The sequence below is a fragment of the Hemiscyllium ocellatum genome, chromosome 2 (assembly GCF_020745735.1).
Source record: "Hemiscyllium ocellatum isolate sHemOce1 chromosome 2, sHemOce1.pat.X.cur, whole genome shotgun sequence".
Classification (NCBI taxonomy): domain Eukaryota; kingdom Metazoa; phylum Chordata; class Chondrichthyes; order Orectolobiformes; family Hemiscylliidae; genus Hemiscyllium; species Hemiscyllium ocellatum.
Genome location: NC_083402.1, coordinates 1,089,950 through 1,110,141, shown reverse-complemented (window position 1 = coordinate 1,110,141; position 20,192 = coordinate 1,089,950). Strand labels below are relative to the sequence as shown.

The following is a 20,192-nucleotide window of genomic DNA, read 5'->3' as shown; positions in this document are numbered from 1 at the left end:
ACCACTATTATTTAGAAGGAGTAGGATAGCAGAGAGTTCCCCTCCAAGCCACTTAACACCTTGATTTGGAACTGTATCACTACTATTGGATCAAACTCTCAGAACGTGATTCCTAACACCAGATGGATGGCAACAGTTCAAGGTTTCTCATTACCATTTTCTCAAAGGTAATCGGGGATGGGCAACAAAATGCGAGCCTTGACAGCAATGCTCACATTCAATAAATTTAAAACATACCCTGTACCCACCTATTTACAGACATTCATCCTGTGATTACACATAAAATAATGATTTAGTCTCCACTAAACACATTACAAACGATGTACAGAGAACATCGGTGCAGGAGGGAGGGATTCCGGTTTCTGGACAACTGGGGTTCTTTCTGGGGAAGGTGGGACCTCTATAAAAAGGATGGTCTACACCTGAACCTGAGGGGCACCAGTATCCTTGGGGGGAGGTTTGCTAGTGCTCTTTGGGAGGGTTTAAACTAACTCCGCCGGGGCATGGGAACCTGGACTGTAGCTTTAGGGTACAGGACCTTGAGTGTAGGGAGGTTATGAATAATGCAGCGATCTCGAAGGAGGGTGCCTGTAAACAGAAGGGTGGATTGAAGTGTGTATACTTCAATGCCAGAAGTATAAGAAATAAGGTAGGTGAACTTGCAGCGTGGGTTGGTACCTGGGACTTCGATGTTGTGGCCATTACAGAGACGTGGGTAGAACAGGGACAAGAATGGCTGTTGCAGGTTCCAGGGTTTAAACGTTTTAGTAGGATCAGACATGGGGGTAAAAAAGGAGGAGGTGTGGCATTACTTGTCAAAGATAGTATTACAGCAGTAGAATGGACGATGGAAGAGGACTTGCCATCTGAGGTAGTTTGGGCTGAGGTTAGAAATAGGAAAGGTGAGGTCACCCTGTTAGGTGTCTTCTACAGGCCTCCTAGTAGTCCTAGAGAAGTAGAGGATAATATTGCGAGGATGATTCAAGAAAAGAGTGAAGGTAGCAGGGTGGTTGTTATGGGGGACTTTAACTTCCCAGATATTGACTGGGAGAGCTATAGCTCGAGTTCATTAGATGGGTCGGTGTTTGTCCAATGTGTGCAGGAGGGTTTCCTGACACAATATGTAGACAGGCCAACAAGAGGTGAGGCTATACTGGATTTGGTTCTAGGTAATGAACCAGGCCAGGTGTTAGACTTGGAGGTAGGTGAGCACTTCGGGGACAGTGACCACAACTCGGTGACTTTTACTTTAGTGATGGAGAGGGATAAGTGTGCGCCGCAGGGCAAGAGTTATAGCTGGGGGCAGGGAAATTATGATGCGGTGAGGCATGACTTAGGATGTGTGGATTGGAAAAACAGGCTTCAAGAGAAGAACACTAATGAGATGTGGGGATTGTTCAAGGAGCAGCTACTACGTGTCCTCGATAAGTATGTACCAGTCAGGCATGGTGTAAAGGGCCTTGTGAGGCAGCCGTGGTTTAGTAAGGAATTGGAATCCCTTGTGAAAGGGAAGAAGGCGGCATATGTAAAGATGAGGCGTGAAGGTTCAGTTGGGGCGATAGAGAGTTATAAGGTAGCCAGGAAGGATCTAAAGAGAGAGCTAAGAGAAGCGAGAAGGGGACATGAAAAGTCTTTAGCTGGTAGGATTAGGGAAAACCCAAAGGCTTTCTATAGGTATGTCAGGAATAAAAGGATGACTAGGGTAGGTATCGGTCCAGTCAAGGATAGTAGTGGGAAGTTGTGTGTGGAGGCGGAGGAGATTGGAGAGACACTAAATCAATACTTTTCATCAGTATTCACTCAGGAACAGGACACTGTTGCTGATGTGAATATGGAGTCACAAATGATTAGAATGGATGGCCTGGAAATATGCAGGGAAGAGGTTCTGGGAATATTGGAGAGGATGAAAATAGATAAGTCTCCTGGGCCTGATGGCATTTACCCTAGGATCCTATGGGAAGCTAGGGAAGAGATAGCAGAGCCATTGGCCTGGATTTTTATGTCGTCATTGTCAACGGGAATAGTACCAGGGGACTGGAGGATAGCGAATGTGGTCCCCTTGTTCAAGAAAGGGAGTAGGGATAGCCCTAGTAACTATAGGCCAGTGAGTCTGACTTCAGTGGTGGGCAAAGTCTTAGAGAGAATGGTAAGGGATAAGATTTATGAACATCTGGATAGGAATAATGTGATCAAGGATAGCCAGCATGGTTTTGTGAAGGGCAGGTCGTGCCTCACAAACTTTATTGAGTTCTTTGAGAAGGTGACTAAGGAAGTGGACGAGGGTAAAGCAGTAGATGTTGTGTATATGGATTTTAGTAAGGCGTTCGATAAGGTTCCCCATGGTAGGCTAATGCTAAAATTACGGAGGTATGGCATTGAGGATACATTAGAGGTTTGGATTAGGAATTGGCTGGCTGGAAGGAGACAGAGGGTAGTAGTTGATGGACTATGTTCATCTTGGAGTGCAGTTACTAGCGGTGTACCACAAGGATCTGTTTTGGGACCATTGCTTTTTGTTATCTTTATAAATGATCTAGAGGAAGGGCTTGAAAGCTGGGTAAGCAAGTTTGCGGATGACACAAAAGTCGGTGGAGTTGTGGATAGTGAGGAAGGATGTGGTAGGTTACAGCGGGATATAGATAAGTTGCAGAGCTGGGCAGAAATGTGGCAAATGGAATTCAATGTAGCTAAGTGTGAAGTCATTCACTTTGGTAGGAGTAACAAGATGATGGATTACTGGGCTAATGGTAGGCTACTTGGTAGTGTGGATGAGCAGAGGGATCTTGGTGTCCATGTACACAGATCTCTGAAAGTTGCCACCCAGGTAAATAGTGCTGTGAGGAAGGCATATGGTATACTGGGCTTTATTGGTAGAGGAATTGAGTTCCGGAGTCCTGAGGTCATGTTGCAACTGTATAAGACTCTGGTGCGGCCTCATCTGGAGTATTGTGTGCAGTTTTGGTCGCCATACTATAGGAAGGATGTGGAGGCATTGGAACGAGTGCAGAGGAGGTTTACCAGGATGTTGCCTGGAATGGTAGGAAAATCTTATGAGGAAAGGCTGAGGCACTTGGGGCTGTTCTCATTGGAGAAGAGAAGGTTTAGGGGAGATCTGATAGAGGTGTATAAGATGATTAGGGGTTTAGATAGGGTCAACACTGAGAACCTTTTACCGCTAATGGAGTCAGGTGTTACTAGGGGACACAGCTTTAAATTAAGGGGTGGTAGGTATAGGACAGATGTTAGGGGTAGATTCTTTACACAGCGGGTTGTGAGTTCATGGAATGCCCTGCCAGTAGCAGTGGTGAACTCTCCTTCTTTATGGTCATTTAAGCGGGCATTGGATAGGCATTTGGAAGTTATTGGGCTAGTGTAGGTTAGGTAGGATTCGGTCGGCGCAATATCGAGGGCCGAAGGGCCTGTACTGCGCTGTATCTTTCTATGTTCTATGTTCTATAGAAAATGTACAGCCAGAGCCCTTTGGCCCTCCAAGCTTGGGCTGATCCAAATCCACTGTCTAAACCTGTCGCCCAATTCCTAAGCATCTGTATCCCTCTGCTCCCCACCTACTCATGCATCTGTCCAGACGCACCTTAAATGAATTTACCGTGCCTGCCTCTACTTCCTCTGCTGGCAACGTGTTCCAGGCACCGACTACCCTCTGTGTAAAGTACTTGCCGCGTATATTCCCGCTTTAAACTTTTCACCTCTCACCTTGAACACTTGACCTTGTTATCCCTGACCCTGGGAAAAAGCTTATCTCTATCTACCCTGTCTTCACCCTTCATGATTTTGCAGACCTCAATCAGGTGCCCCCCTCAATCTCCTTTTTTCTAATGAAAACAATCCAAACCTACTCGACCTCTCTTCATAGCTAGAACCCTCCATACCAAGCAACATCCACATAAGCACCCTCTGTACAGCGTCCACATCCTTTTGGTAATGTGGCGACCACAATTGTACACAGTATTCTAAATGCGGCCGAACCAAAGTCTTGTACAATGGTAACATGACCTGCCAGCTCATATACGCAAGACCCTGTCTGATATGCCTCCATGACCATTCTATCCACCTGTGCAGCAATCTTCAGGGTACAATGAATCGGAGCAGATCTCTCTGCTCATCAACTTTTCCCAAGGTTCTGCTGTTTATGTATAATTCGCTCCAGAATTAAACTTTCTAAAATGCATCGCCTCACATTTGCCTGGACTGAACTCAATCTGCCACTTCTCTGCCCAACTCTCCAGACTATCTATATTCTCCTGTATTCTTTGACAGTCCCCTATGCTTTCTGCTACTTCACCAATCTTCGTATCATCTGCAAAACGTGAAGGTTTTAGAGAGGGGGCAGATAATGACAAAGGGATGAGAAGCATCGGGTCGTATTAAAATATTTGAGACATTGGGCCTGTTCTCCATCAAAAAGAAAGTTAAAAGGGATTTATATTCACCCACTGAATGTAATTCACTGACTAGACCAGCATGTATTGCCCATAACTAGCAACCCTTGCTTACCAGGCCATTTCAGAGAGCCTGAAGTCACGTACAGGTATCTGAGCAACAGTTTTCTTTCCAAAAAGGATACTAGTGAACTAGATAGGTTTTTACAACAATTTGCAATCATAGAATCCCAAAAGTGCAGAAAGAAGTCATTCGGTCCATCAAGACTGCACCAACCCTCCAAATACCCTCCGGAGACCCACCTCCGTTCACCTCTCCCCCAAAGCCTAACTCTTCAGGTAAACTACAGATCCCTGAACGCTATGGGACAATTTAACATGGCAAATCCACCTAACCTGCACACGTTTGGACGGTGGGAGGAAACCAGAGCACCTGCGGAAACCCATGCAAACATGGGGAGAATGTGCAAACTCCACACAATTACCCAAGGCTAGAATCAGATACGAGTCCCAGACATTGTGAGGCAGCCATGCTAACCATGAGCCACCATGCTGTCTATCTGTCTATTTACAATGTTTCACAGTCATTAAATGCAGTGAAGCTGTTCTTGAACCTGTTGGTGCATGTTCACGCTTCTGTGTCTTCTCCCTGACAGAAGAGGTTGTCGGAAAGCATTATGGGGGTGGTGGGAGATTGGCAGCCTTACTGCAGCACTGAGAAGCATGAATGTAGTCCACAGATGGAAGATTGGCTGGCTTCTGTTATGGTCTGGGCTGTGCACACAACCTAAAGACTTAACAAGTAAAAAGGATATGGCACCATTACAGGATAGAAATTTAGACTATGATACCCAGAGTGGAGCTGGAAGAGGCAGAATGTGAACACACAAGATGCTGATATGTTGTATCCCAGTAAATTAAGGGAATTAGTTAGTAGATGGTAATAGCTATAGGTAGTCTTCTTTCAAGAATCCTTAAGATCAGGAAAAGTATCAGAGGGCCAGAGTGCTGAATGTGAAATACACTTTTTCAAAATGAGACAAAAAATAATTACAGGGCAGTTAGCTTCATGTCTGTTATCAGGAAAACTTAGAACTTATTCAAGAATCTTGTTCAAGAAAGGGAATATGGATAATCCTGGGAATTACAGACCAGTCAGTCTCATGTTAGATTAGATCCCCTACAGCATGGAAACAGGCCATTTGGCCTAACATATCCACACCTACCCTCCGAACAGTACCCACCCAGAATCATTGCCCTACCATATATTTGCCCCTGACTAATACACCTTACACTATGGGCAATTTAGCATGGCCAATCCACCTAACCTGCACATCTTTTGGATTGTGGGAGGAAAACTGGAGCACCCGGAGGAAACCCATGCAGACACTGGGAAAATGTGCAAACTCCACACAGACAGTCGTTCTAGGCAGGAATCGAACCCAGGTCCCTGACGCTGTGAGGCAACTGTGCTAATCACTGAACCACCGAGCAGCCCCTACCACTTGTCTATGGTGGATAAAGTATTGGAGAGGATTCCGGGAGACATGATTTATGATTACTTGGAAAATCTTAGTTTGATTAGAGATAGTCAGAATGGCTTTGAGGGGAGCAGGTCATTCTTCACAAACCTTACTAAATTCTTTGAGGATGTGACAGAACACATTGATGAAGGAAGAGCAGTGGATGTGGTATAAATGGATTTTAACAAGGCATTTGATAAGGTTCGCTATGGTAGACTCATTCAGAAAGTGAGGAGGCATGGTGAACAGTGAATTCTGGCTATCCGGATACAGAACTGGCTGGCCCATAGAACTGTGTGGTACTGTGAGACGGAAAGCATTCAGCCTGGAGCTTGGTGACCAGTGGTGTTCCGCAGGGATCTGTTCTGGGACTCTGCTCTTTGTGATTTTTATGAATGACTTGGATGAGGAAGTGGAAGGGTGGGTTAGTAAGTTTGCTGATGACACAAAGTTGGAGAAGTTATGGATAGTGTGGAGGGCTGTTGTAGGTTGTAACGAGGGACCTGGGTTCAATTCCCGCCTCAGGTGACTGACTGTGTGGAGTTTGCACGTTCTCCCCGTGTCTGCGTGGGTTTCCTCCGGGTGCTCCGGTTTCCTCCCACAGTCCGAAGATGTGCGGGTCAGGTGAATTGGCCAAGCTAAATTGCCCGTAGTGTTAGGTAAGGGGTATATGTCGGGGTATGGGTGGATTGCGCTTCGGCGGGTCGGTGTGGACTTGTTGGGCCGAAGGGCCTGTTTCCACACTAAGTAATCTAATCTAATCAAGAACTGGGCTGATAAGTGGCAGATGGAATTCAACCTGGAAAAGTGTGAAGTGATTCACTTTGGAACATGAAATACAGGGCTAAAGGCAGGATTCTTGGCAGTGTGGAGGAACAGACGGGATCTTGGGGTCCATGTCCATAGATCCTTCAAAGTTGCCATCCAAGTTGATAGCATTGTTAAGGCAGCATATGGTGTGTTGGCTTTCATCAACAGGGGAATTGAGTTTAAAAGCAGCTAGGCTATGCTGCCTGTGCTATACCGGCCTGGGTTAGAACACACTTGGAATATTGTATTCAGTCCTGGTTGTCTCAATATAGGAAGGATTAGATTAGATTACTTCCAGTGTGGAAACAGGCCCTTCGGCCCAACAAGTCCACACCGACCCGCCGAAGCGCAACCCACCCATACCCCTACATATACCCCTTACCTAACACTATGGGCAATTTAGCATGGCCAATTCACCTGACCCGCACATCTTTGGACTGTGGGAGGAAACCGGAGCACCCGGAGGAAACCCACGCAGACACGGGGAGAATGTGCAAACTCCACACAGTCAGTCACCTGAGGCAGGAATTGAACCCAGGTCCCTGGCGCTGTGAGGCAGCAGTGCTAACCACTGTGCCACCGTGCCGCCAATGTGGAACCTTTAGAGAGGGTGCAGAGGAGATTTATCAGGATGCTGTCTGCACCGGAGGGCATGTCTTATAAAGAAAGGTTGAGGGAGAAAGGACTTTTTTCATTGGAGCGAAGAAGGATGAGAGGTGACTTGATAGAGGTGTACAAGATGATGAGGCAAAGATAGAGTGAATAGTTAGCCATTTCCACCATGGGAAAATGTCTCTATCATGAGGGGATATCATTTTAAGGTGATGAGAGGAAGGTTTGGGGGAGATGTCAGAGGTAGGTTCTTTACACAGAGTGTGGTGGGTGCGTGGAATGCACTGCCAGCAGTGGGTGTAGAGTCAGATATATTAGGGACATTTATGTGACTCTTAGAAGATAGGTTCGTCTGATCTCAGTGTAGGATAAAAGACCAGCACAACATTGAAGACTGAAGGACCTGTGCTGTACTGTTCTATGTTCTAAAAATGCATAATATGATCAAGCAGCATCAGTATGGCTTCATGAAGGGGAAAACATTTCCGACAAATTTATCAGGACACTTGAGATGGTAATAAACATGAAGGATAGAGAGGAATCAGTATTTGTAATATATTTGCATTTACAAAGGCATTTGATAAGATACCGAACACAAGTTGACTTAAAATAAAAGCCCAGGTTGTTGGGCTACATTCCCTACAATTTTTGACGTTGCGCCAAAGACCTCCAAGATCTGTTGCAGCAGTGTCTTCTGTAACTGGAAGCCAATTCATTAGCATGCCAATTGGTGTATGGGGGGGGAACCTCAATCCCTGCTTGACCACACTGCATAGAGAGAACATTGGTGTTGGTAGAAATATATTCACATAGATGAGGGATTGGCTAACTAAAAGAAAGCATAGAGTTAATATAAGGAATACTGTGAACATTTTTGGTCCCCTTATATAATGAAAGATATAACAGCATTGAAAGAAGTTCTGGAAAAGTTCTCTGGACGTACAGGGATTTTCTTGAGGAGTAGTTGAGTAGGTTGCACTTGTTCTCATTGGAGTTTAAAAGAATGAGGCAATCTTACTAAAACAAATTTTTTTAGTGGACTTGACAAAGCTTAGGACTAGAAGTCATCATCTCAAAATAAGGGGTCTCATATTTAAGATAGAGATGAGAAACCATTTTTTATTGTTGTTCGGGCTACAAATCTTCAACCAGACTTTAAACCATTTTTTATTCTGAGGGTAGTCAATATGGGATTTCTTTACCAGAGGGGCTGGATTATTTAGTATCTTTGAGACTGCGATAATTAGTAAAAGAATCGAGAGAAAAAGAAAGTAGAGTTGAAAATTAACAAACATCAACCATGATCTCAGTGAATGGTGATGCAGGCTCGATGGGTTGAACAGCCCCACTTCAACTACTCCATCTTACAGTCTTTTTAGCTGAAAAGGAAGAACAACATGCAAGATTCCAGGCAGAATTCCAGGAAGAAGTTGGGAAATAGCACAAGTAAATTGCTTCTATGGAGAGCGACACAGACATGATGGTGAATGGTGTTATTCTATACTGCAACAACTTTGAACTATTCTGTATAATGATCAATGTCCTTGGAAGGATAAGATATTATCTCATGTTCTGTTGCAGTAAATTGACATTACAATGAAAAGTGTGTGCAGAATTGGAGAGACTGAGGGCGAGGATGGAGTCCATCGTTTTTTGAAAGTGTCAGGACATACGGCACGAATTGTTTAGAAAAGTAAACTGGAATTTGAGCTTCATAAATAAGGACATTGATAACAGAAGCAGCACATTACCCTGACCATGTATAAAGCTCTAGTTTGGCCTCAATTCAAAGAGTGCATCTAGCTCTGGTTACCACACTTTAGGGAACATGCAAGAGTCTCAAGGATGCAGAAGATATGTGCCAGAGTAATTTGAGGAAATGAAGTTTTAGTTGAAAAGTTAAGTTGACAAGGTTGGGGTGATTAGAGGTCCTTAGAGAAAAGGAGATTGAGGAGAAATTCAACCGAGATATACAAGACACACTACACAATTAATGGTAAGGTCCTTGGGAGTGTTGCTGAACAAAGAAACCTTAGAATGCAGGTTCATAGCTCCTTGAAAGTAGAGTCGCAGGTAGATAGGATGGTGAAGGCGGCATTTGGTATGCTTTCCTTTATTGGTCAGAGTATGGAGTACAGGAGTTAGGAGGTCATGTAATGGGACATTGGTTAAGCCACATTTGGAATACTGCATACAATTCTGGTCTCCTTCCTGTCAGAAAGATGTTGTGAAACTTGAAAGGGTTCAGAAAAGATTTACAAGGATGTTGCCAGGGTTGGTGGATCTGAGCTTTAGGGAGAGGCTGAACAGGCTAGGGCTGTTTTCCCTGGAGCGTCGGAGGCTGATGGGTGACCTTATAGAGGTTTACAAAATCATTAGGGGCATGAATAGGGTAAATAGGCAAAGTCTTTCCCCTGGGCTAGGGGAGTCCAGAACTAGACGGCATAGGTTTAAGAGTGAGAGGGGAAAGATATAAAAGAGACCTAAGGGGAAACTTTTTCACGCAAAGGTTAGTGCGTCTGTGGAATGGGCTGAATGGTTTAGTTCTGCTCTGTTATCTTATGATCCAAGATTATGATCCTATGAGGCAAGGCAGACAAGGGAAAACGCTTCTCATTAGCTCATGAGTCAAGGTGCAGAAGATGAAGGTGTGAAGATGTGTGACAAAATCTTTTTCTATATAGTGTCTGGTAATAACCTGGAACTCTGCCAGTGAAGGAGGGGTACGCGAAAACAATGAATGGTTTTAAAACAAACTTTAATGGGTACTTGGAGGGAATAAACTTGCAGGACTTGAGCAAAAAAACACTGGGAGTGACTGGATTGGTTTAAGAGCTGAAATGGTCGTGATGGAACAAATGTTCTCCTGTGTCAGAGAAAACATTTGAAGCGAAAACATTTGAAGCCAAAACATTGAATGACTTCAAGAAAGAGTTAAGTATAGTTCTTAGAGATAAAGGGAACAAAAAGGTATGGGGAGAGGCTGGGAATAGGGTACTGATTAGGATATCAGCCAAGAATATACTGAAAGGTTGAGCAAGCTTGAAGGGCTGAATGGCTTATGCCTGCTCCTATTTTCTGTTTCCTATGCTATGACTAATCTATTGCTATGACTTCAAACATGTGCTGGAAATATGACCTGATACCAGATCTGTGAAAGTACAATTGTTGACTTTGCTTGTCCTTCACAATTTGTAACTGGTAAGTGATGTTTAATTTGGAATAGTACAGGATGTTGTATATTTCACGCGACCATAGCCCAATACATCAACCACAGTGGTAAAAGCAGAATTGGAAGTGGTTAGAAAGAGATCTTGGCATTCTATTCTGAGTTAAGTGAGTGCTTTAAAGAGGCAGCTCATCACCTTCAAGGGTATTAAGAATGAGGGATAAATGCTGAACAAGCTGCTAGCTGTGGTTCTCCAACACTTTGTTCTTACTTGATATTTTGAAAATATAAATTCAATTTGGAAAATGCTTGGGTCTATAAGATGAAAGGAACAAATTGAATTTGGGTAGAGAATTTATTTAAATAAATTAGAGTAGGGTCATAGTTTTAAAATTATATAAGCCGAGGTCCTGATTAGATATCAGAAGTTTGTACTTTTCCCTGGAGAATGATAAATCGCGGAAACAGATTGTTTGCTCATACGTTAAATGGCAATTTGCTGTAAAACGTCAAACAAGAGCTGGGGTGCACATCACCTCTTATGAAAGAAGCATACGACAGTGAATTCAGAGCCACTGCAATGTCCTAGACTACGTACAACTGCTCGAGGGTTCAGACAGTAACTCCTCAGATTTCTCCCGACATACTGGGCAGTTCAGTGGTTAGCACTGCTGCCTCAAAGTACCAGGAAGCTGAGTGCAATTCCCGCCATGGGCAACTGTCTGTGTGGAGTTTGCACATTCTCCCTGTGTCTGCATGGGCTTCCTCCCACAATCCAAAGATGTGCAGGTCAGGTGAATTGGCCATACTAAATTGTCCATAGTGTTAGGTGCATTAGTCAGGGGTAAATATAGGATAGGGGAATAGTCTAGGTGGTTTACTCTTCGGAGGGTCGGTGTGGACTTGTTGGGCTGAAGTACCTGTTCCCATACTGTATGGAATCTAATCTAATCTAATCTAATACTGGCCTGAGTTTTTGGTTTGGTTTATTGCCTCCCTCAGCAGATCATGTTTGCATGGGGCGAAGCTTTATATGGGTCAGGCTAGATGGACCAGAGGTCATTTCCTGTCAATTATTCTTAAAATAAACATCAGAATTCCCAACAGAAACATATCAACTCCACTAATTCCTATATTTTTCCACACATTTCCAAGACTTTACATTCGTTTCTCCCCAGGACTGATCATTATGATGTTACCACAGGAATGTATGATAGCATGTAATATACAACTCCCAAACACCCCATAAGACTAAGCAGCCCTCCTATTCCCCAATAACTAACCATCCAAACCTCCCCCTCACCTGTTTGAGTATCCGATCAATTGACTCCCGGTCCATTTTGCAGGATACAGCATCTTTCCTCAGCCGTGCTGCTACAGTTCCCAGGTAATCAAGAGAAGCTACTCTGAGAGCCATCTCTGTCGACTTGTTACTGAACTGATGAACCTGCATTCAGGAGCATAAAAATAAAACATTTGAAACAATGGCTTATGTGGCACTATTTTCCCACCTTAAATCTTTGTCCAAATATATAATTTTCCTGTACCTTTTCTCAAGTAAATGATTAATTATGACAACTCTCTCTCAAACACATTCTCATCATTATACACCAGATTTGGCTACAAACAGAATACCTGAGCAGCAGAAATACAGATTGCATCAGAGACACATCCTGAAACTAGCTACTTAAGTCTGGTGGCAATGGTTCAGCCAGTTCCTTGGGATAAATATACCAGATGGTGCTAAAGCTCATCAAACCCTTACCAGTGATGTCCATAGTTTAACAGTCTGCTGGCTGGTTTAATTTCATTCATATTTTGCTTTTTAAATTCAAGTAACTCCCTTGAAACTAGGTCCCAACATCAAATTTGATTACACTGCAAAAATGAACAATAGTCTCACTTGATTTATGACTCAAAATGCACTGAAACAAATGCAAGTTCCCACAATGTCCAATGGGATAGTACTTATCCTCCATAATCCTCACTTGTTCAGCAAGTTTAGATTTAGATTTAAGAACAGAAGTAGAGTGAAACGTCCATAATGTCCCCACACATGGCGCTATCTTAGGTACCAAGGAACGATCACTCAACTCAAAATGTTATCTCTGCTTCTCTCTCCAAAGATGCTGCTAAGATCTGTTGAGCTTTCCAGCAATTTCTGTTTTTGTTTCTTGGGCACAAAGCAGTAAGAGAATCAAGAATTAAAAAGCTAAGCATTACTTCATAGAGTAGTAGAAAAAAAAAGAAATAGATAGTAGTTTACATGAAAGCCTTTTGTAATTTAAACTAGGAAAATCAAAAGTTCAACAGTCTTTGATGAGACCTCTGCTTATCTCGGTCTGCTGTCTGTTCTTGCTGCCACAGATACTGTCACTACTGTTGAAATTACCGCCTCCCCAAACTCCTCCAATGCTTCATGAACAAGGCTGGGCACGCATGTGCCCTGACTTGCCGTCGAGATCCCAGGCTGGAACTCTTCACAGCCCATCAATCGAGACTAGGTTGAGAGACAACAGTGGAGCTGCCAAGAGACAAGGCCAGGATCCACCATAAGCAGCTAACAGATCAGGTTGAGACCCGCTGAGAGACCAAAGGGGGAGAAAAAGAGGAAACTTAAGGAGCAGAGAAGCTCCAGTTGAAGCATCCATCTTGACTGGAAGTTGGATAGCAAGTCATTGGATGCCTCCAGCAGTTAATGCCAACCCTGGAGAATCTGACATAACAAACATTTACACACAATTTTCAAAATAGCAGAGATTAGCAACATATGTTCAAACAACTTAAAATGCTGGTACTTAATAAAAGTGATAAACAATGAAAATGGAGTTCATCTCCACAGACTGACTTCATAACAAAGAATTTCAGAAAGCTGCACAGGATTTTCAGTAGAGTGTTTTGTTTTTGAAATACCAACATTTACAATAATTTATAGTCAGTCATATAAATACTGCACCAACAGAAGCATTTCAGATGCTGAGGTTTCTGCAGAAAGTCACCTCGTGACTCCACAAAGCCAATAACATTGCTGGCACAGATAGGCCAGTCCATACCATATAGCAATCTGCTGTGGTTCTGTTCGCCGAGCTGCGAGTTTGTATTGCAAACGTTTCGTCCCCTTTCTAGGTGACATCCTCAGTGCTTGGGAGCCTCTTGTGAAGCGCTTCTGTGATGTTTCCTCTGGCATTTATAGTGGTTTGTCTCTGCCGCTTCCGGTTGTCAGTTCCAGCTGTCTGCTGCAGTGGCCGATATATTGGGTCCAGGTCGATGTGTTTGTTGATAGAATCTGTGGATGAGTGCCATGCCTCTAGGAATTCCCTGGCTGTTCTCTGTTTGGCTTGTCCTATAATAGTAATGTTGTCCCAGTCGAATTCATGTTGCTTGTCATCTGCGTCCCCCTAGAAAGGGGACGAAATGTTTGCAACACAAACTCCCAGCTCGGCGAACAGAACCACAACAACGAGCACCCGAGCTACAAATCTTCCCACAAACTTTGAACATTTAGCAATCTGATAGAAGGAGATCAAAGGGGAAAACAACCTAGACAACATTTGACATTTAAAATGGATATGGAAGGAAAAGGACTTAGGACAGATCTGTTAATAAAACCTGATATCAGTTGAAGAGTGAAAGATTATTGTGGAATGAAAGTTCAAGACGTAAAACCCAAGGAGCCAGAATTGTCAAGTGGCTGATGAAGCTTGGCCAATCAATCCAGAGACCCACAAACACACAGATGACCGTTTTCAACCATTTTGAATTGAGTGCTCACCACAGGCAGACATTCCCTTCATTTGATGATATCTATTCAGTTTCAGGAGTTTCTCTTTCAACATTTATGGGAGGTAGAATATTCAGGGCTACACAAGGTCTTTTGAATACAAAACTGAAGAGGTGGAGTGTGTCTTACAAATCTGGTGCTGAAGCAGCAACAGCATTGCTGTTACCCGCATACCACCAATCACATGTGTAAGGAATGTAACTCTTCACTTGTGCTTTTTAAAAAATCTGTAGATTGAAATGTGAAAGGGCTTTTTTTAAAACCTTATTTGAAGCACTTATTGCCGTATGAGTGAGCTGAAGGTGTATAGCTCTTGTCAGCGACAAAATTAGTCCAGGACAATTATCAGGTATCAATGACAAAGACTTATTGCCTGCCAATAACTGTACGATTGGTTTTCAGGTATCTGAACAGCTTGAAACTGGGAACAAGTTGCAGAGAGAGTGTGCTCCAGTCCTTCTCCAACTTGGCAGCAGCCCTTCTGCTGTCTGCAGTTAAAACTAACCTTAAATATTAAGACAGTTTATCTTTCCTCCAACAGTTGTTAGCTTTGAATTTTACCTGATAAGTCAGGAAATTTTGTAACTGACTTAGACACTGTCTCTTAACAACCAGTGGAAACATCCGAGAAAGGTGACTGAAGTAATGTGCTGGTCAGGAGAAAAATCAAAGATCTCAGTAACAGCAAATAAGCAGTAGACTTTTCATCCCCTCAAGCTTGTTCCATTATTCAATGACATTGTAGCTTATCTGGGGCCTAACTCCACAAAGCTGCCTTTGACCCATATCCCCATAATATCATTGCTTAACAAAAAATTAACTATACCAGACTTAAAAGTAACAACCAATCTAGCATCCATGGCCATTTGTGGCAGAGCGCTCCAACCCTCTACCATCATTTGTTTGTAGAAGTGTTTCCTTACTCTGGAACAAAGTCTTTCAGGTGTTTTCCTGTCAGCCAATAACCCATCTCCCCCCTTCAGCTTGTGTGTTGGTATACAGGGGGGAGTTTATAAGGAGATTAAAGTTTTTACTAATAGACTTTATATGTCAACAGCTCATAATCACTTATCCTGTAGCTAGAGTCTAATTACTTGGTATAAACAATATTTTTTCTCCAGCACAGAAACTTGGCCTGTGCTCTTTACAAATCTGGTCAGGTAAATGGGAACTGTGAGCACTTTTTAACTTTTGTGACAACTCCAGAAATAGTGGGGTGTGGGGATGTGATTTTTTTTTGGGTGGAATGTTATTTTCATCTAAAAGTTAGGAGTTAAGAGTGGATTTGAGAAAAATGTGTTTTCACCCAGAGGGTGGTAGGAATCTGGAATGCAATGCCCAGGACGGTAGAAGAAGTGGAAAACTCACAACCTTGATAAAATCAACATTCAAGGCTATGAGCCAAGTGCTGGAAAGAGAGAGTAGTGTAGATAAGTCTCCTCACCATCCACTTCATGCAACTACCATTTCCACATTCCTTCTTCTCCCCCACCCCACCCTTACCAACCTCCTTTGCCATGCCCTACAGTCTCTTTCTTATTCCATCTCCCTTGCAGTTATCTTTTCCCCATCACAAGCTCTTTTTTCTTTCAGTCAAAGCAGCATGATCCATTTAAAAGATGCACTTCAGTGACTCAATGCTCCTGAGCCAGCACCTTCCAAACCCATGACTTCTACCACCCTGGAGGACAAAGGCAGAAGCATGGGAACACCATTTCCAACAATTTCCCCTCCAAGCTCCACAAAGAATCTCAAAATTATTACAGTGTAAAGGCTGTTTAGCCCAATGTACTTGCACTGGCTCTTCAAACTAGAATCATTATCTATTGCTAATCTCCTGTTTAATTCCCCTCTACCCTCGCACATTTTTAAAATCCAAATAATCATTACAAAGCTCCCTTAAATGCCTTAATTGAATCTGCCTTCTCCATATTGCCAGGCAACATTGCATATGCAGACCATTAATTGAGGAAAAAAGGTTTTATTTTCACATCATCCTTGACCCACTTTAAATCTATGCCCCCTCATTCTTGTTCCTTTCACAAATGGGAACAGCTTTTTCTTATGCCCACCTCTCTCATGATTTTGAAAACCTATTTCAATCTCTTGCTCAGACGACTTCTTTCCAAGGAGAACAGTCCCAACTTCTTCCATCTATCCTAATCATTGAAATTTCTTAATCCTGGAACCATTTTTGTAAATCACTCCTGCACACTCACCAATGCAATCACATCTTTCCTCTAGCGTACAACTGCACACAATTTTATGTTGTCCTTTAAAATTCTTTCTACCAAGCAGCTTCATCTCTACATTGAAACAGATCTACCAACTATCCACCCACTTGACAACTTCTCTATATACTTTGGGAATTCCTCACTGTCCTCCTAGAGTGATACCAACAGTACAGATTTAAATTCATGTATTGGCTGAGGTGATCATGAAGGTCCTGTCTGTTCAACCTTGCCCCTCACCTGAGATATTTTAAACCACCATACAGTCACCACCAGTTATCTCTCCCTAATGGAAGCGCAACTTCATGGTCTTCTAGGACTACGGCAACTTTAAGGGCAGCTAAGATTGGGAAATAATTGGCAATATCCAAATTCCATCAGTATATGCAAATAATAAAAGTCATATTCATGACATCTCCCTGTAATTTTATGAAATCAACCCACATTTGTACAAGGCCACATCACATTCTCAAGACATCTCAACTCTTTGCAAGTCATTTTTCAAGATGTAAAAGCAGATTCAAAGAATTTTACAAATGTAAGCAATCCAAAGGTGTGACCTGATAGAAGCATAGAAAACAGTAACAGGAGAGGGGCTATTGAGCCTTGAGCCTGCGCTGCTATTCATTAGGGTTAATCACTGATCATCTAACTCAATAGCTTGTCCTGCTTCCCCATGTAGGGGCATGGAACGGCCTGCCTGCAACAGTAGTAGACTCACCAACCTTATGGGGGTATAAATGGTCATTGGATATATATGGATGAAAATGGAATAGTACAGGTTAGATGAGCTTCAGACTGGTCTCACAGGTCGAAGGGCCTGTACTGCACTGGAGTGTTTTATGCTTACCTTTAGTGACAGCTGTACAAGTATACCCTCACCTCATTGCACGTTCCATCTCAATACTCTTGGACCCTTATTCCCTGGTCCTTGCTACTACAGAGTACAGTCTTTATAAACTATAATCCACAAAAACCTCACAAATTATCAATACAAAGCATCTCTTTCCCTATACTCTGAGTTCCAAGTTGCACAGTTCACACTGGCTGCACTGTCTCCCAAATATTTGCCTGCAAAGCTTACTGCTTTTTCCCACTTCCCGTGGATATCCCCAACCCCCATGGTGTGCATCACTTCCGTTGGTGACATCACCCACGATACCACAACCACACCCACTACAGAGACACTCACTGCCCCCATTTCCAAATCCAGCCCCACTCAAGGTCCTAGCTCCCAGCCATGCTGTGGTTTTCCATCCTCCCACACCTCACCCTTGCTGAGGATGAATGATCAGTCCTCAGTAAAGGCTACACCTTCATCCCACTGCGCTCACAGATCAATGAATCCGACACATGTCCCGACATCTAACTTTCTTTCGTGCCTCCGACTCTGTGCTTACTTTTTCCATCAGGACTCCCACCCTCCCTCACAGGACTGCTCTCCCACTTCCAACACACTCCATTCACTTGGACACCCTGTGCTGGTCTGTTATTCGCCCTCTATCTTTCTCCGATCTCCAGCATCTGCAGTCCTCACTTTCTCCTTACTGTCCATGCTCACAGTTTGGTGTTCCAGCAGCCTCCATTATAAAAAATACTTGCAACAGTGTTTTTAAAAATCCTCCACAGTTCCATTTCCCATCCATAGATTCCCCCATCTTGGTGACTGTCTGTTTACAACTTCCATTTTCTATTTGACATCAAGCTATGTTTCTGACTTCATGTACTCTGCTTCATCAAGACTACATTTCCACTCTCTATAACTAGGATGATCTTTGCCCCAACCCAGCTTCTCTGCGAATAAACCATCAGTCGTTTGTTGAAACCTCTATCTGACCACAAACCTTTTCCCACTCCCATCACAGAATGGGAGAGAGAGAGAGAGACAGAGAGAGAGAATGAGAATGAATCATTCAGTACATAAAAGTTTACCAAAACTTGCATAGAAACAATTAAATTATACTTCTTCCTCCATCTTGTGCCAGAACCTTGAAAAATTCTCCTTTAATTTTATTAATATCTCTTTTGAGATCTAACATTGAAACAGGTTCCACCACTTTCTTGCAGTGTATTCCAGAGCATTGGCTTACTGAATGGGAAGAAATGCTCACCTGACTGTTTCCTCAAAAGGAGAGAGTGTAGAACCCAGTAACAGATGAGTAGAAATACTTTCTAAGTCCTTCCTTAAAAACCATGCCCAATCTTTCAGTTGTCTGTCAAAGTATCCCCTATGTGGTTCGGTATCAACTACGTATTTAGTACACCACCATGATAGTAAAAGATGATACAGATTTATGCTGTTGCATGATGCACATTGTTCTAGTGTTTTCTATTTTCCAACAATAATGCAAGCAAAAGCAATTTCTTACCATCTGCGGTAAACATAATACTTTGAGCAAATCCCCTCTTCCGCATTACTAAGAAAACAGAGCATAGGTTAGAGTGGTGCTGGAAAAGCTCATTCCTGATGAAGAGTCTTTGCCCGAAGTGCTAATTTTCCTGCTTCCCGGATGCTGCCTGACCTACTGTGCTTTTCTAGCATCCTAACAGAAGTGATTTTACTCTTCTCTTTGGCATATCTCATATCCATGCTGCCACTGGTCAGAGTAACATTTTCAATCCTCTTGCGCCATTCCCTATGCAATAAGTACTGGAAGATTGCAGTCGAGAATGTGTTGCTGGAAAAGCACAGCAGATCAGGCAACATCCGAGGAGCAAAAGAATTGACGTTTCGGGCCAGAGCCTTTCATCAAGATTCCTGCTCATCGGATGCTGCCCAACCTACTGTGCTTTTCCATAACACACTCTTGACTCTGATCTCCAGCATCTGCAGAGCTCACTTTCTCCTGGAAGACTGTAGCCAGAGTCTCCATTATCACAGACTTGACTTCCTTCGGTAACCTGGGATGCATCTTATCCAGACCAGAAGACCTTTCTATCTTGAGTGTGGTTAATAAACAATGCATTAGGTGCAGGTCGGACCAATTCTGTTTGTAGGAAAAAGAAATACAGCCGTAAAGGTCTGCAGACCAAAAACTACATGGATGATAGGAAATGTCTGTCTTTGTGGAGGATCACTGTATTTTGGAATGAGCAATCTGAAATATTTCTTAAAGGACCTTAGCCTGAGAGAAGCTGCAAGTTTATTCAAAGTGTCATCTCCAGGAGCTTATCTGATGGCCTTAGATAATCAGTAATTTGTTTTCCTCCTTGACTCATGCACATTTTATCTGGGTTGTTTAGGGAACCAGTGAACAACAATGGTTAATCCATGGTGAATGGGAAAGGTCTTTATCACTTTTTTTAAAAAACATTGCAAACTCATTCCCTAAAACCGTTCTTCTGATCCTTTAAATTTCAACTCAGCTAGTACATCTCACATTTGACACTAACAGTTGCTAATTTGGCTCATAATTTACAGCACAGCATCCTTGTCCCTTGAAGGCATTACCTCCGTAAACAGGATGATAGTTAGACCGAGTGAGTTTTCCATTACACTATTTAAGATTAGATTAGATTACTTACAGCGTGGAAACAGATCTTTCGGCCCAACAAATCCACACTGACCTCCAAAGCGCAACCCACCAAGACCCATTCCCCTACATTTACCCCTTCACCTAACACCATGGGCAATTTAGCATGGCCAATCCACCAAACCTGCACATG

At 43.0% G+C, this 20,192-nt stretch overlaps 1 protein-coding gene across 3 annotated transcripts in view; it reads right to left on the bottom strand.

Annotated features, from left to right (window-relative positions):
* nipbla (NIPBL cohesin loading factor a) overlaps positions 1-20,192 on the bottom strand; it is a 529,062-nt gene that overhangs the window by 198,043 nt on the left and 310,827 nt on the right. For all 3 annotated transcript variants that reach the window (XM_060834051.1, XM_060834059.1, XM_060834067.1), the window contains one exon: positions 11,818-11,961. In XM_060834051.1, coding sequence (XP_060690034.1) covers positions 11,818-11,961 — 144 coding nt within the window. The remainder of the gene's footprint in view (positions 1-11,817; positions 11,962-20,192) is intronic.